The 17,089-nt window shown below is 42.4% G+C and overlaps 1 protein-coding gene across 1 annotated transcript in view; it reads right to left on the bottom strand.

The window, feature by feature from the left end:
* Positions 1 to 9,111: 9,111 nt before the first annotated feature.
* LOC126474374 (synaptic vesicular amine transporter-like) overlaps positions 9,112 to 17,089 on the bottom strand; it is a 116,714-nt gene continuing 108,736 nt past the window's right edge. Inside the window, exons 10-11 of the mRNA XM_050101841.1 lie at positions 15,833 to 15,966; positions 9,112 to 9,207 (exon numbers count right to left, since the gene is read on the bottom strand). Coding sequence (XP_049957798.1) covers positions 9,112 to 9,207; positions 15,833 to 15,966 — 230 coding nt within the window. The remainder of the gene's footprint in view (positions 9,208 to 15,832; positions 15,967 to 17,089) is intronic.

Genomic DNA, 17,089 nt, shown 5'->3' with positions numbered 1-17,089 from the left:
AGTTCCCGGGTTCGAGTCTCGCTCGGGGCACACATTCTCAGCTGTCTCCGTTGATGTATATCAACGCCCGTCAGCAGCTAATGGTATTGATGTAATGTAATTTCATTTGCCATTATAGGTCATATTTCGGTCAACGTTTGCCAAAAATGCATATACAGGGTTATTACAAATGATTGAAGCGATTTCACAGCTCTACAATAACTTCATTATTTGAGATATTTTCACAATGCTTTGCACACACATACAAAAACTCAACAAGTTTTTTTAGGCATTCACAAATGTTCGATATGTGCCTCTTTAGTGATTCGGCAGACATCAAGCCGATAATCAAGTTCCTCCCACACTCGGCGCAGCATGTCCCCATCAATGAGTTCGAAAGCATCGTTGATGCGAGCTCGCAGCTCTGGCACGTTTCTTGGTAGAGGAGGTTTAAACACTGAATCTTTCACATAACCCCACAGAAAGAAATCGCATGGGGTTAAGTTGGGAGAGCGTGGAGGCCATGACATGATCATGATCTCCACCACGACCGATCCATCGGTTTTCCAATCTCCTGTTTAAGAAATGCCGAACATCATGATGGAAGTGCTGTGGAGCACCATCCTGTTGAAAGATGAAGTCGGCGCTGTCGGTCTCCAGTTGTGGCATGAGCCAATTTTCCAGCATGTACAGATACACGTGTCCTGTAACGTTTTTTTCGCAGAAGAAAAAGGGGCCGTAAACTTTAAACCGTGAGATTGCACAAAACACGTTAACTTTTGGTGAATTGCGAATTTGCTGCACGAATGCGTGAGGATTCTCTACCGCCCAGATTCGCACATTGTGTCTGTTCACTTCACCATTAAGAAAAAATGTTGCTTCATCAGTGGAAACAAGTTTCGCACTGAACGCATTCTCTTCCATGAGCTGTTGCAACCGCGCCGAAAATTCAAAGCGTTTGACTTTGTCATCGGGTGTCAGGGCTTGTAGCAATTGTAAACGGTAAGGCTTCTGCTTTAGCCTTTTCCGTAAGATTTTCCAAACCGTCGGCCGTGGTACGTTTAGCTCCCTGCTTGCTTTATTCGTCGACTTCCGCGGGCTACGCGTGAAACTTGCCCGCACGCGTTCAACCGTTTCTTCGCTCACTGTAGGCCGACCCGTTGATTTCCCCTTACAGAGGCATCCAGAAGCTTTAAACGGTGCATACCATCGCCGAATGGAGTTCGCAGTTGGTGGATCTTTGTTGAACTTCGTCCTGAAGTGTCGTTGCACTGTTATGACTGACTGATGTGAGTGCATTTCAAGCACGACATACGCTTTCTCGGCTCCTGTCGCCATTTTGTCTCACTGCACTCTCGAGCGCTCTGGCGGCAGAAACCTGATGTGCGGCTTCAGCCGAACAAAACTTTATGAGTTTTTCTACGTATCTGTAGTGTGTCGTGACCATATGTCAATGAATGGAGCTACAGTGAATTTATGAAATCGCTTCAATCATTTGTAATAACCCTGTATCTGACGAATTTCTTAGGACACAAAAATAAAAACATGAAAACGTTGCTCACATGACAGAATTTCAGGAAATATTGTCACAAATAAACACAACAATTACCACAAATCTTATTTATCAGGACTATAGCGGACAAGCAGTGTAACATACTAGTCGGTTCGGTAACGTAATACATTGTTACGCGGGGCCGACAAAACGCTCTCGAAGCCAACAAAGGCGGCTTCCGATGAAATAAACATTGCACACGTGGTCACACTATTCAATTTGAAAACAGGATCAGTTATATGTTGTCTTCCTTGTTTTTCGGCGACTTCTTTCCGCACTCGTAGTTATAGAAGTTATATAGGTTAAACAACGTGTTTTGCAGCTGTAATGGAAGTCATTCACTATAGTCGCAAAAGACGGTGTTTGACCTATATAACTTACAAAGAAAGTGCTCCAGCAGCACGAAGTTGCGAGTTTTTTTCGTGATTTTGTAGAGAAGTTCTTCAGCACCGACAGGAAAATATTATTTTGTAAACTGTGTAAAATTAACCCTAGCATTACCAACGGGGGGGCCTCGTAGGCCCACTGACTCAGTTTTTCTATGTTGTATCCACACCCTTTGATATATGAACTTGAAAGCAAAGGTAATTGTTCGTTATTGAATGTACTATTGAGTCATTACAGAATTTCGGAATAAAAATGTAATTAAAATTCATTTACTTGATTTAATTCTCTGTGGGCCTTAGAAGCCCACCCGTTGGTAATAGCAAGGAAAGATTTACGAGGTTGAGTCTCTCGTTTCAAATTCTTACCATGAAACGAATTTTGGCATTGTTGCCTTCAGACATATTATTATGAAGCGGACCATTGTTATTTTCAGTGTTTCTGCTGCTGTTGAACCAGCAACATGAGTAGACATCGTTTACGTGATAGTTCCATTGAAAGAGTGCTAGAAGAAGTTTTGAACGAATCAGATTTAGAGGAAAGTGAAGTGGATGATGATGTGGAAGAAATTAAAACTGATTCATCGTCTGAGAATGAAGATGAGGTTGAAGCCAATCCACCAGATGATAATGATACGGAATGTGATAAATTCATTGCAAAAAGTGGACGAGAGTATATTACGAAGCCATCTCGACAATATCGGTGTTCTGTACAAAATATAGTGCGAGAAAGAATGGGGCTAGGACAACAAGGAAGAATTGCGTCTCCGAAAGAGGCTAAAGAGCTCTTTTTTACACCTCAAATTATGAATCTAATAAAACTACACTCAAATGAAGAGGCTTCTCGACTAGGTATTCAGCACACAGATGAAGATGAGTTATTTTGTTATATAGGACTCTTGCTAATCATGGGTTCAAATCATGACAATAAGATACCTGTCCAAGATTTATGGTCTTTGCTTCAGGGCCGACAAGTGTACTATGGATCAATGAGTCGGACCCGATTTTTCGAATTGACTAAAATATTGAGGTTTGATGATAAGAACACAAGAGAAATTCGTCGCCAGACTGACAAGTTTGCTCCAATGAAGGAAATTTTTGAAAGCTTCAATTCTTCACTTCCATTGTATTTCATTCCTGGTCTACATACAACAGTGGATGAGATGTTGTCTTTGTTCCGTGGTCGCTGTCCATTCAAGGTGTTTCTAAAAGAAAAACCTGGAAAATACGGCATTCTAATTCGAATGCTGTCTGATTCTGAGACTAGATATGTGATCAGCATGGACATCTATACAGGCAAGTCAGGAAATACACAGCATTCAAATGGACCGATGGAAATTGTAAAGAGACTAATAAAACCTATTGAAAAATCAGGCCGTAATGTTACCACAGATCGGTACTATACTTCAGTGGAGCTTGCTGAGACTCTATGGAATGATTTTCACCTCACACTTGTTGGCACCCTACAGTCTAACAGACGACACATACCTGAAGAGCTGAAGACTACAACTGGCCGCAGTTTACACTCTTCCATCTTTGCTTATACTGACCCTCAGACACAGAGGCCACCAGTTACTCTTGCATCAACGCTAGTCCGCGAGAAGCCAAAACGACTGCTGTTGATGCTTTCAACTTATCACTCAGAAGGGGTGCTGAATGAAGACTCAAAAAAGACTAACATAAATCTTTTTTATAATTCTACAAAGGGAGGCGTGGACACCATAGACCAGATGGCAAGACACTACAGCACAAAGAGAGGAACAAGAAGATGGCCTTTGTCCCTCTTCTACACACTCATTGACATAGCAGCAATAAATGTATATTCACTCTTCCTCCTCAACTTTCCGAATTGGAAAAAGAATTTGCTAAACCGCAGAAGAGTTTTTATCACTAACTTAGGTCTCGAACTAATAAGATCTCAAGTAGATAAACGGGCACAAAATTTGTATGGACTTCAGAAGCCATTAATAATGGCAATGGAAAGCATCACACAACGGAAGCTCAGCTTCTCTGTAGAACCATCATCCTTAACAGCAGAACCAGGAACACGTGGACGGTGCCACCTATGCTGCCAAGAAGCTGCATCTAAAACGATCAAGTACAACAAGCTGGGAAAGTCAACTGTTACCTGCTCTCAGTGCCACAAACACGTCTGTGGGAAACACTGCTGGAAGACAGTGTTGTGTGAAAAATGCGTTGCAGAATGAGACAGTAAATTTTGTTTGCTTCATGTAGTGTATCGAATTAAAAAAGTCGTTTTTATAAGAAAACACTATTTTGAAACATTATTCCAAAAAATATATAAACTGAATCTCGTGATTTGTTCATTTTATTCCTATTATAATAACATCTTTTATTATCCAGTATACAAAAACAATGTCTAAGCATTTTGAATTGTTATTAGAGGAATCAGAAGTAAATAAACTTGATTTATGATAAAATAAATTGTGGTATTCTTTATGGGCCTTTGAGGCCCCCCCGTTGGTATTACATGTAACAAAAAATACGTTGGTAATGCTAGGGTTAATGTTAGTGCATAAAAGCGCTTTAATGTGCAACAACACTATAATATCGCCTAACATAGGACATGAATGAACAGAAGTGCTGAAAATGACAGCAAACAAACCGTGTTATCTGAGCAAACAGGTCCATCTTTAACAGCGAAATCATTCTTCAAGGGCTTGTATGATGTGATGGTGTCTTTCAAAGTCCCATTGGAGATGCTGAAGAATCCAAGTTCGCTACAGTTTTTGGAAACGTGTACAACACATCTAGGTCCAGATGAATCTACGCTGAGAGAGAACTATTTATCCGTGTGCTACGAGGAGGTGCCACAAAATTTGAATTAGTATTGCTGACCAAAAGGTGTGGGAGCCTATAGATGAAACCACCGATGTGGCTGTGAGTTATGTTGCAAATGTTGTTGCTGGTGTTTTATGAGGCCGGATGATGAGAGCAGAGACAACATTTTGCTGCTACTAACAGATGCGGCCAAGGGGCTTCAGACTCTTTTCCCCGGTAAGGTGTACCTCACTTGTCTTGTACAGGCCTTACACAGAGTCGCAGGAGAGATGCATTCAAATTACCTTGATGTTGATAAATTAATTTCCTGTGGTAAGAAAATGCATGTGAGAGCTCCGCTACGGTCGCAGGAATAGAAGGGACAAGCACCTTCACTGTCCTTCCACCCTCAACTCGTTCTTACACGATGGGATTTTTGGCTTATGCTACTGTATTACTGCACCAACTACACCAGAATAAAGACAATGTTTCGTGAGCTACATAACGATGAATCAAGTGCTATCAAAAGTGGAGGAGGTACTCAACTGTGTGACGCTCTGGATATTGTGCATCATGTGTAGTGACGTGGGTCGAATTCGTGGTCATGTGGCTGACTAAATGAACAACAAATTGCGAAGTCCACTCCAACGGAATCCTGGATAGCCTATTCTACAATGTGCAAAATTAGTGGTAATCTTTCTTGCACTGCAACAAAATTTGAAGACAGTTAACTACAGCGGGCCTACAGTGACCTATCCGCCTTCAGATATGCCCCTGTGACGTCCTGTAATGTGGAAGTGAGCTTTTCCAGGTACAAAGCCATCCTCAGCGACAAACGTAGACCTCTGAAATGGAAAACGAAAAACTCCACCTTGCAATCGAATGCAATTTTGTGGAAACTGAAAATTGGCACGATGTGTTAACTAATTTAGAATACTTTAAACGGGTGGTGTGCTGTAGTAAAAACATGGTTTTGTTATTTGGATAGGTGTTATTTTTTTTCACTGAACTTAAATTTTTTCAGGTACATGCAGACAATTGAAAAATAGGTACTAGCTAGTTTCAAAGACTTCGAAAAGTAAGTACCATATGCACAATTTGTTCAGAAGTTAATTTTTATTACATAGTGTATAAAAAAAATAACAAGAACGTTATTAAGAAACTTAGGTAAAGCCATATTTTATTTAAGATCATATTTGTGTAAGCTTTACATCATAAATGTTTACATATTTCGCTGTTTTTATAGGTCATTAAAATCCGGACCCTGTTTATAACTCTCCTCATTGACATCTCCTGCCCTTCCCGAGAGAGGTGGCGTATCGGATGGGACTCTGGACTCTCAGCCAGATGTGCTGGGGCTCACATCCTCGTCCACCCATCCAGGTCTAGTTCTGCAGAGGATTCCCTAAATAGCCAAAGCAAATGTTGGAATAGTTCTCTGAAAAGGACACGGCCGGTCTCCTTCCGTATCCAGACCTTGTGTTATTTCTCTAATGCCTCCACTTAGCTTTATTAGGCGCTCCATCTTGCATTTTTTTTGTAATCAATTGCTTGTTTAATACTTATCGTGCAAAGAAACTGTGAACTAAGCATTCGTAACAGTAGTTCTATTGAACCATTTTACACCTTTTTCAAGCACTGGCACTTTTTCCAAAACACCTTTCGATGCTATTTCTTCATTCACTTATAACTGTCAAACTGTTCTTCACGTCCTCAGAATTTTGATTTATTCATGTCAATCTTTCTAGATGTTTTAATTTTCACAAAAATTAACGTTGTTCTCCTCAGTGAAGCCGATAACATGGTTTTACCTTACTTTGGTTTGACTAAAGATTTCATCAGTTTTGAAAACGTATCTGTGTTTCTTGCTGCGATAAGTTCTGACAAAACGTGCAGGGCTAAGACTGAGATCCCAGGCTGTATGGACGAAGCTTTGTACTACATCATAGCGTCGTACCCAGGCAAAAAAGGAATGTTTATATACCTGTACCACAGTGTGAAATCATCAAATACAGCTATTAATACGTTGTATTCACATTTCAACGATGTCTTATCCGTCTAGGACCTGAATGAGAACATCATCACTATCCCCGACATTAACTCCTCAGGAAGCTCAGTTCGACTCACACTCCACTGCATACTCAAAGACTCGTTGTGGTAAATGTTGCAGTTATCGTTTGGACGTACATACATTCCATGTCGTTTAAAAAGCGTAGCGAAGCAAGTAAAATTGGTTATAATTTCTTAAATTTCGGATTGGAATTAAGATAGTCTAGGTAGAAAGTTTTAATACAAAATATAGGCTACCTTAATTGATTTCGGCAAGCAGTATAAGAGGTATGTAGAGGATTTAATATAGAAGTGTACACCATGATATATAACTTCAGGAAACGGTTATAAAAATTAAAAATGTGGAGTGTAGAATTTATATTTCGCAAAAGCTAGCTCCAATAGTTTTTAAAGAAACTACAAAGTTTTTAATTCAGAATCAAGAGGAAAAATGCACAACATATATCCCTGAATAACTAACACACGAATTACAGGATATACATTTAATCAATTTTTAAAGGAAGTATGTATTCTGTACCCATATTCACCTTTCTTTACAAAAAATACTTGAAAAATATGAACATTAGAAAACAGACTGTATATTGCAAGGAGGTAGTTTATATGTCGACCGTATTATACAGATTTTAATGGGTACAATTTCGTTACAAAAAGGAAATGATAAAGTACATTGCTTCGTTTGCTGGAAGCGTGTAGATAAACCACACTAGTCATATCATAGCGCATACCAAGCTGTTAACAGACTATGACAGAGAACAAACATGCCTAGAAATTATTTTATAACGAGGTGGCAATTAAAAGATTATCACGTCGCATGAAGCGGTTCAACGGTATCTGGAGCAAATTGTTGACATAAATTCTCCAGAAAACATGATAAGCGAAGTTTCGAATGAAGAATGGTCCGTTGCTGCACGAATGTATGTGATTGCGGTGCTTGGTAAGAGTAAGTGCCAAGAAAGCTTTCGGCGAATCACAAAAAGCTTTATTGTTAGAGAATTAGATCCATGGAAATGTGAAAAAATCAGGAGAAACGGGTAAGTAGTGAATTATGTATCTGAGGAAAGACTGAACGGTTCGCATATGAGCCAACTGAAGGAATTTAGGGCAAAGGAAATGCAGTGAACGTGAGGTAGAATCAAAACTTGCAGAACAGACTGAGCGGTGAATGAACCGAAACTTAGCACATTTATTGGGGACGCAACACAGAGTCAGTCACTGTGAAATTTGGAGATAGCGAGTTTTGCATATGGCTTCTGAAGTGCTAACGAAAACACCACAGATATAAACCATAGACGTTATGAAGAAATACATATAAGCACTTACGTTAGCTAGCTTTGAATAGTTATGAAGTAAAAATGGTAAGTTCTTATTGGACAATAAACGACTATATTTTTAATCAGCCTAAATACAGGACGTTAGGAGTATAGCTACAGATATTGCAATCACTGGTACCTTAATATGTACCGATTTCAGTGCGTGTTTTTTTTTCTCTGTGTCTAACAGACTTCCTGCAGACACATCAGGTAATTTATTACCTGATATTTTCTGCACGGTCGAAACTGCACCAAGAAGTGAACTACGCTTGTCAGTACAGACTACACTAGCCTCCATGCATCCTCGCTTCAATACCTGATCGGCTATCCAGGGGAAAATAAACGTCTTGCTAATTCCACTTGTACTAATCCATCTAAAAACATGCTACGCGTAATAACGCTTAGTAATAATTATTGGTCTACAAATGAAGTAAACACTGATATAATGTTTTTTAATACATTGTCCTCAGATATCACTAGAAATATCTGCACTTATGTATCTAACACCCTGTATAGTTAATAGATGTGCCTTTCAAGCATACCATGTTTATTCTTAGAAATGAATAGCAATCCACAAATAAGAAATTTCAGTAGAAAGCTAGAGGACTTAATGAACGTTTATCACAGTCAGTATTTTATTTTCCCAATGAGGTGTTCTGCAGAAAGCGATTGAATGTTTACATCAAGACGAATATACAGAATAAGAGACAAATGTTTGGAAATTTTGACGTACTCTGTGTTGAGTAATCACGTTTGAGCTCATTCTTTTCTGTTGCACTGGACATTAAAAGTGTAAAAATGTGGTTATGCGAGGGTTTCGTGCCTAGTGTGTGCCTGATGTTTCGTGTTAAGCAGTATATACTTTGTCAGAAGAAGTTCATGACATGAAGGTTGAATGAGACGAGAACTCGAACTCGTTGCAGTAAATCATGTCAGTGAGTGGGGACTCCGTCACGAAGTCAGCCGCGGCGCTTCCCCCGCACTTGGTGCGGTGCAGTCCCCCTGCCGTCCGCCGGCCGGCCCGCCCTCGCTCTGACTAGTCGCTGTCCTCGAAACGGTGGTACGAGAAGACGGCCGCGCCGCGGCTCTTGTAGTCCACGTGCTCTGCTGCCTGCTGAAGGCAGGGGGTCTCCTGCGGACAGAGCAAATGAGACGAAAATCAAAAGCTGAAACTGCCAAGTAAATGGTGCCATTGCAGATGCATTCGTTCCAAGATGCTCCTGCAGGCGGGTGCTAAACGACTGCGCGCAACGGAAAATAATAAACGCTAAAATGAACATTTGGCCCTGTCTAACTCCCCTCTAAAGCAGATCATAGGATCTCGTAGGGCTCTTTTACATACACTACTGGCCATTAAAATTGCTACACCAAGAAGAAATGCATATGATAAACGGGTATTCATTGGACAAATATATTATACTAGAACTGACATGTGTTTACTTTTTCACGCAATTTCGGTGCTTAGACCCTGAGAAATCAGTACCGAGAACAACCACCTCTGGCCGTAATCAAACAGAGCTTGGATGGCGTGTACAGGTACAGCTGCCCATGCAGCTTCAACACGATACCACAGTCCATAAAGAGTAGTGACTGGCGTGTTGTGACGAGCCAGTTGCTCGGCCACCATTGAGCAGACGTTTTCAATTGGTGAGAGATCTGGAGAATGTACTGGCCATGGCAGCAGTCGAACACTTTCTGTATCCAGAAAGGCCCGTACAGAACCTGCAACATGCGGTCGTACATTATACTGCTGAAATGTAGGGTTTCGCAGGGATCGAATGAAGGGTAGAGCCACGGGTCGTAACACATCTGAAATGTAACGTCCACTGTTCAAAGTACCGTCAATGCGAACAAGAGGTGACCGAGACATGTAACCAGTGGCACCCCATACCATCACGCCGGGTGATACCCCAGTATGGCGATGACGAATACACGCTTCCAATGTGCGTTCATCGCGATGTGGCCAAACACGGATGCGACCATCATGATGCTGTAAACAGAACCTGGATTCATCCGAAAAATTGACGTTTTGCCATTCGTGCACCCAGGTTCGTCGTTGAGTACACCATCGCAGGCGCTCCTGCCTGTAATGCAGCGTCAAGGGTAACCGCAGCCATGATCTCCGAGCTGATAGTCCATGCTGCTGGAAACGTCGTCGAACTGTTCGTGCAGATGGTTGTTGTCTTGCAAACGTCCCCATCTGTTGACTCAGGGATTGAGACGTGGCTGCACGATCCGTTACAGCCATGCGGATAAGATGCATGTCATCTCGACTGCTAGTGATACGAGGCCGTTGGGATACAGCACGGCGTTTCGTATTACCCTCCTGAACCCACCGGTTCCATATTCTGCCAACAGTCATTGGATCTCGACCAACGCGAGCAGCAATGTCGCGATACGATAAACCGCAATCGCGATAGGCTACAATCCGACCTTCATGATGGTCGGAAATGTGATGGTACGCATTTCTCCTCCTTACAGGAGGCATCACAACAACGTTTCACCAGGCAGCGGCGGTCAACTACTGTTTGTGTATGAGAAATCGGCTGGAAACTTTCCTCGTGTCAGCGCGTTGTAGGTGTAGCCACCGGCGCCAACCTTGTATGAATGCTCTGAAAAGCTAATCATTTGCATATCACAGTATTTTCTTCCTGTCGGTTGAATTTCGCGTCTGTAGCACATCATCTTCGTGGTGTAGCAATTTTAATGGCCAGTAGTGTATACATTCCAACCTAAACAGAAATGAATGATTAAGGAAACTAATTATACTAAATGATAAACGTTGTTGCTGCTTATACATTCTTCGTATATTAAAAACAATCTTTATTACAAATGTTTATTTTTCCTAACTAAAATTACTGATCCATTGAACAACTCCGCTCTTTTATTACGACTGCGCGATCTAATATAAATAACGCGAAATGACTGACATTATCTAAGTACCAAACACAAGAAGACACTACCTTTAAAGATGATCTACAATCGAGTGTAGCGTCAGTGGAATAAATCCTACGTGATCACAGCTGTTTAGCCTTATAGCCCCTAATAAGTCAAGACAATTAGCAATATCACCGTATGTACTGCGTCCGGTGCGTCGGAGTGATGGTTCTCGTACACGTCTGCGACGATGGAAGAACTCCAGCCACGAAATAAACTCTTTCAAAGAGTAGGACGGCTGAAGGCGGACCTCTGACTACTATACTCCAATACTGTCTTCTCCTCTTTGTGTTCTACCGACGAGAAACGCGAACTCCCAGCCACAAGGACCGAGTTCAGATAAGTCTCAACGTAAGTATAGGCAGAAGAAGTGCTCTCAATCACTGGACGCTGCTTACTCAACGACGACTTCCAACCCGGAGGCGAAGTCCAGAATCTTATAAGTACACAACAGTACAGTGCCTAACCGTTCTAACTATAAACTCTACTGAGAGAAAAGACAGCAAGTCGTTCCGTACCAACAAGAAACTGATACTGAGCAACCGTCACACATGGAAGCTCAAAACGGAAGACCGCGTCTCTCCAGCACTGGCTCTCCGGCAAGGCTTGGCCCCCCAGCATCGTAATTCCGAAAAACGAATCATATTCCCGAAACCATGGAATATTCTCCCTCTCTCCAGATTCTTCCTTACGCCGACCAACCATATTTTAGTCTTTTGTCGTCCAGCGCGGAAAGTTTGCCAGGAAAAAACTGTACTCGTACAATAGTACGCTTCTGAGTAAAAAGCCTTGGAAATAACCCAGCCTGCGTGGTTTCCGAGGTGCCGCTTCTGCGTTCCTCTCACCTGTGTCCAAGATTTTCAGCGTTTCCGAAGTATAATACTTCTGGTTCTGCTACAATACCGGCCAGTCGCTACTCTATTGTGCTCCAGCACTTAGATGCTACGACGTCCGTCTTGTTCTTTCCTGTGTTTAAGCAGGACCAACACACCTGTGTGGGGCTTCCACCCAGGGCTTCAGTTTCGCCAGCTGTTTCATTTACACCGGTGTTCCAACCTCTACTAGTATAGGTAATCATTCATTACGCCGTTTTTTATAATAAACACACTCCGTCATCTTTTATGCAGTAAGCGTTAACAATTATTTACAAGACGTACGTGACAATGTCAGTCTCCTTTATATATTCATATATACGATGTACAACCTATCACATGATACCTAGTTGTGTTTGTAGATCACGGCAAAGTATGTGGATGAGTGCTTGTAAGGTGCGAAATTATCGCCACCTTACGTAGTTACGGAGGGGTAACAACTGTCCTGTGTACACACAGAATGAAAACATTGACCAGGCGCGAGTAGGACTCGCATGCTGGAGGGTTCTGTACAAATTTAATTACGTATACGGGCAGTTCATCCATTCCAGGAATCTAGGAGTTCGACTATTTTTTCTTCTTATCGAGATCTTCGACACCGATACTGGCAAGATATCGGCCCCAGGGATTCCAAGACATGCGAGAATTTTTTAACTTCAAGTTCGAAGTTCGATAACAAATGACAAAAGAAAATTGTTTCGTGCGATATAATTAAAAATTAACAATTTTCAGATTTTTCTATTACTTGTACTGTGAAACCCTTCTTCAAAAATGGTTCAAATGGCTCTGAGCACTATGGGACTTAACATCTATGGTCATCAGTCCCCTAGAACTTAGAACTACTTAAACCTAACTAACCTAAGGACATCACATAACACCCAGTCAGCACGAGGCAGAGAAAAATCCCTGACCCCGCCGGGAATCGAACCTGGTAACCCGGGCGCGGGAAGCGAAAATCTTTCTTCTTGTCAAAGTTCTTCATTTTACGTCATGTGAAAGTACAATGCAGGTTTTAGCGAGTAAGTTTGCGATTATCAAAGTAGTTGACAAATGCTCTTATCTTTTTGTTGCACTGAACTAGAAGTTTACAGCTGTTACAGCACCAAGCGACTATAGACTGATAAAGCGGTGTTTTAACGGACGGACGGACGGGGGGGGGGGGGGGGGGGGCACAGAGACACAATCGAGATGAAAATGACAACATTTTATTTTTTAGTGTCATATAATTACAGATCAACAGTTTTTGGATGTCTTCCATTGTTGTAGTGTGAAACCTTGCTTCTTAATAAATTTCTTAATTCTGTGCCAGTTAAGTTCATTATGCCGCCAAGGGACAATAGACCTTAGTACATGGCAAAAATTTCAATCCTTTCTTGAGAAAAAAGGGATCGTAAGAGACAGACCCAACAAATGACAAAAAATTCTTTTTCGTGTGATATAATTGCAAATTAACAATTTCCGCATTTCCTTTGGTTTTAGAGTGAAACCTTGTTTCTTGCCAAATTTCATGGTTCTAGGTACCCCATATTTTTGACGACTGAGTTTGTGAGTGCAAAATATGTGACATACATGGCCATATCTTTTGACTCCATTCACTTACAAGCTTCAATTTTTTACTTCGCTTTATGTGTGACATAAATTTAAAATTGTTATGTCTACCCGTCACTCAGAAAAAGAGCTTTGAACAGTCGGATAGACAAACTGACGGACGGACGGAAAACAAAGTGATCCTTTAAGGATTCCGTTATTATTCATTGAGTTACGGAACTCAAAAAAATTAACGGAATCTGACAGAGTTACAAGTCAGCAGAAGCTTATGGTAGACCTTTCTAAAAATCTATGCAAGATGTGGGAACGAGAAGATATTTCTGCAGTGTCAGAAGTCTTTGTAACGCATGGCTTAACACAGTATTGCCAGTAAAATAGATACCATTGAAATACCTAAGAAGGCACGAGCGGATAAACACACTGGCGAAGAGGAAAGTGTTACACCATGAAGCACCTATCCGACATTAATCAAACGTTTTTGACATGTTCACCACATAATGGGCATTGACTAAACATTAAATTCTGACGCCGTAATATAGGTTTTGGTTTCAGATATGAGTCAGACGGGCACGAGTATACTTTTTTTTTTTCTCGGCGAGTTTCTGTAGAAAAAATGTGCAATTCGTTGTGAAACATCATGGAATATTTCCCTTTCGGTGCCTGTAGTTTCATGAAGGTCCGATAGGGCCGGCGCTATACGTAGCCTTTCAAAATGGCGTGCGTAACGGTGGTGCGTTCCAAGCAGAGAGCTGTCACTGAGTTTCTTTCTGTGCAAAACCAGCGTATCGCACATATTGAAAGGCACTTGCAGAACGTCTACGCAGACCTAGCAATCAAGAAAAGCACGGTGACTAGTTGGACGAGACGTCTGTCATCATCGCAACAAGGTCGCACTAACCTGTCCGATTTCCCGCATGGCGGCCAGCTGCAGACAGCTGTGGCTCCTGCAGTGTTGGACTTCAGCGTGTTCGTCGCCACAAAATTGCAATCGAGCTTCTCCTTCTCCATCACAACGCTAAATCTCGCAGAAGTCTGTATACCAGAGAGGAGTTTACAAAACTTCACTGAACTGTTCTTCCTCACCCACTCCACAGCCCGTATCTCACATCTTCCAGCTTGCATCTGTCTGTCACAGTGAAGGATGTACTCCGCTGCAAGCAGTACGTGGATGCCGGGGAGGTTACTGATGCAGCGAGACGCTGGCTCCTACGTCGGTCATTGGAGTCTCCCAGGAAGGTGGTGTAAGGCCGTCGAATTGAATGGGGTTTTGTTGAAAAATAGGGATTTGTTGCCAGAAGAATGGGGAATAATATGGTGTACTGGAAACTTGAATGAAACCAACCTGATTTCAGAATAAAATGTGTTGCATTACTTATTGATCGTCTATTGTATATTGCAGATAAGTGTGATGAATGGATGTTCAGTATTCATGCTAGTTGACTGAAACTGTGTGGCCGATCGACCTTTGAATCTTGCCTTTCGCGGGCTATAATCCCACCGTCCGAGCTATCCAGGCGCGACTCACGACACTGTCTCGCAGCCTTTTGTCAGTACCTGTATCCTACTTTCCAAACTTCAAAGAAGCACCTCTGCAAATGGACTGTTACGGGTTCCAAACCGGTTCGGATACAGTTTATTATCTGCCTGAATGTTTCAGAACAGCTCACTTTCCGCTGCAGAATAAATTCTGGAGTGGCCTACGTTTGACGCTAGTTGTCTTATGCATTGTTTACGCATCCTCACCCATCAGGCCCATGTAGCACCGTCTACTGCCTTCCTACTGTACTTGTCTGCTACATATACACGACCTTGCTGGACTACATGTGTTTGTTATACACAGTACTATTCTGACAGCTTACACATCTTTCATTCTCTATCGCTTGAGCCTTGTCCCGTAGTGTCAGCCATCGTTAATCGGATTTGGCATGTTAATGGTTAAGGTGTGGCCGGATGCCCTTCCTGCCGCCACCCCGTAACCTCCCCCCCCCCCCCCCCACTCCCCGGGATGGAATTAGTGTACCCCCCCTGTCTGCGTCGAGTGTAATCTAAGGAATAGTGCGAAAGTGTTCAGATGTCTGCGAGCCGTGTAACTGAGGCGGAGCATGGGGACCAGCCCGGTATTCACCTAGCGGGATGCGGAAAACCGCCTAAAACCACATCCAGGCTGGCCGGCACATCGGCCCTCGTCGGTAATCCGCCGGGCGGATTCGATCTGGGGCCGGCGCGCCACCCGAGTCCAGTAAGCAGCGCGTTAGCGCTCTCGGCTATCCTGGCGGGTCAGCTTACATATCTTTCATATCAGTTGTTTAATGATTTCCCGAGTTACTGGTATTTTTATAATATTTCTCACGGACAGTAGAGAAAGAGAGAGAGAGAGAGAGAGAGAGAGAGAGAGCGTACCTCCGCCGGCTCGTCGTCTGCCCAGGTGAGAATGATGGGCAGCAGCGGGCAGTAGAGCAGGTTCAGGGCGCCCACGACGCGCATCACCCACGGGAAGCCCACTGCCGGCACGAGCTGACCACCCGCCAGCGGACCTGCGGCAGCCCACCACGGCTTCTAGGGCTTTCATTCATGGATTTGTTTATTTACTCATAATAGCTATATAGAATAGCTATATAAACACACATCAACAAAAGTTTTACATTACCCTTTTATTTCTAAATTCATCTCACAGAAAACAAAAGTTGGATCTGAGGCATGTGTATCCAAGATGTTCAAAAAAATGGTCGAATACTTCGAGAGGTGGTTGTACTTGCCGAAAAAAGAAAAATAAGTCCGATAAACATCGGTCCAGAAAATGCCGGCCGCTATGGCCGAACGGTTCTAGGCGCTGCAGTCTGGAACCACGCAGCCACTACGGTCGCAGGTTCGAATCCTGCCTCGGGCATGGATATGTGTGATGTCCTTAGGTTAGTTAGGTTTAAGTAGTTCGAAGTTCTAGGGGACTGGTGACCTCGGAAGTTAAGTCCCATAGTGCTCAGAGCCATTTGAACCATTTTTTTGGGTCCGGAAACACAAACTTTCCGAGATAAATGCGTGTTTATAGCATAGAGTATAAATATCTCTGGAGTGAGCATTCGGATGCGCAGAACGAGAAATTTGTCCGCAACATCTCCTGCTGCTCAAGTCACGTGGTATTGGGATGGCGCATGTTAGTCCGTACAGCGACTGGCGTATTTTGAGTGTTATTACTTCCTTAGAACGGATAGATCACATTCAGAAGTATCCTGAAACTTTGTATATGCGTTTTATAGACATCATAATAATTTTATACCTGGAACTGAATTAGTTTTAAAGCTGTGAAGAGCAAGGGTACTGTGCTTTTTCGCCACAGTATTATAGCTCAGTTTCACTTCGCTTACCTTTTTCCGGGTGCGGAAAAAGGAGTGGTAGTGTGGGAAATCAAAAATTGTTGGCACAGCATCCGACTTCAACTACGCATTTCCAAACGTCTCCCTATCAAAGCATTCTTCAGCGAATTGCTTGAAGCACACTTTTAAATATTTTGTAGGGACGAAATTCTTTCTTCTCATTTTGTGGAGCCATATTTTGACTCTCTGTTCATCTCTCGGGAAACTAGAATACGAAAATTATATAATGTAGGAAACTGTCTCATGCAGAAGTACTTACAAACACACAAGGGCTTAAGGACCTGAA

This window comes from Schistocerca serialis, chromosome 4 (genome assembly GCF_023864345.2).
Source record: "Schistocerca serialis cubense isolate TAMUIC-IGC-003099 chromosome 4, iqSchSeri2.2, whole genome shotgun sequence".
Lineage (NCBI taxonomy): Eukaryota > Metazoa > Arthropoda > Insecta > Orthoptera > Acrididae > Schistocerca > Schistocerca serialis.
The sequence above is the reverse complement of the archived record's forward strand: the minus strand, read 5'-3'. Positions and strand labels throughout refer to the sequence as shown.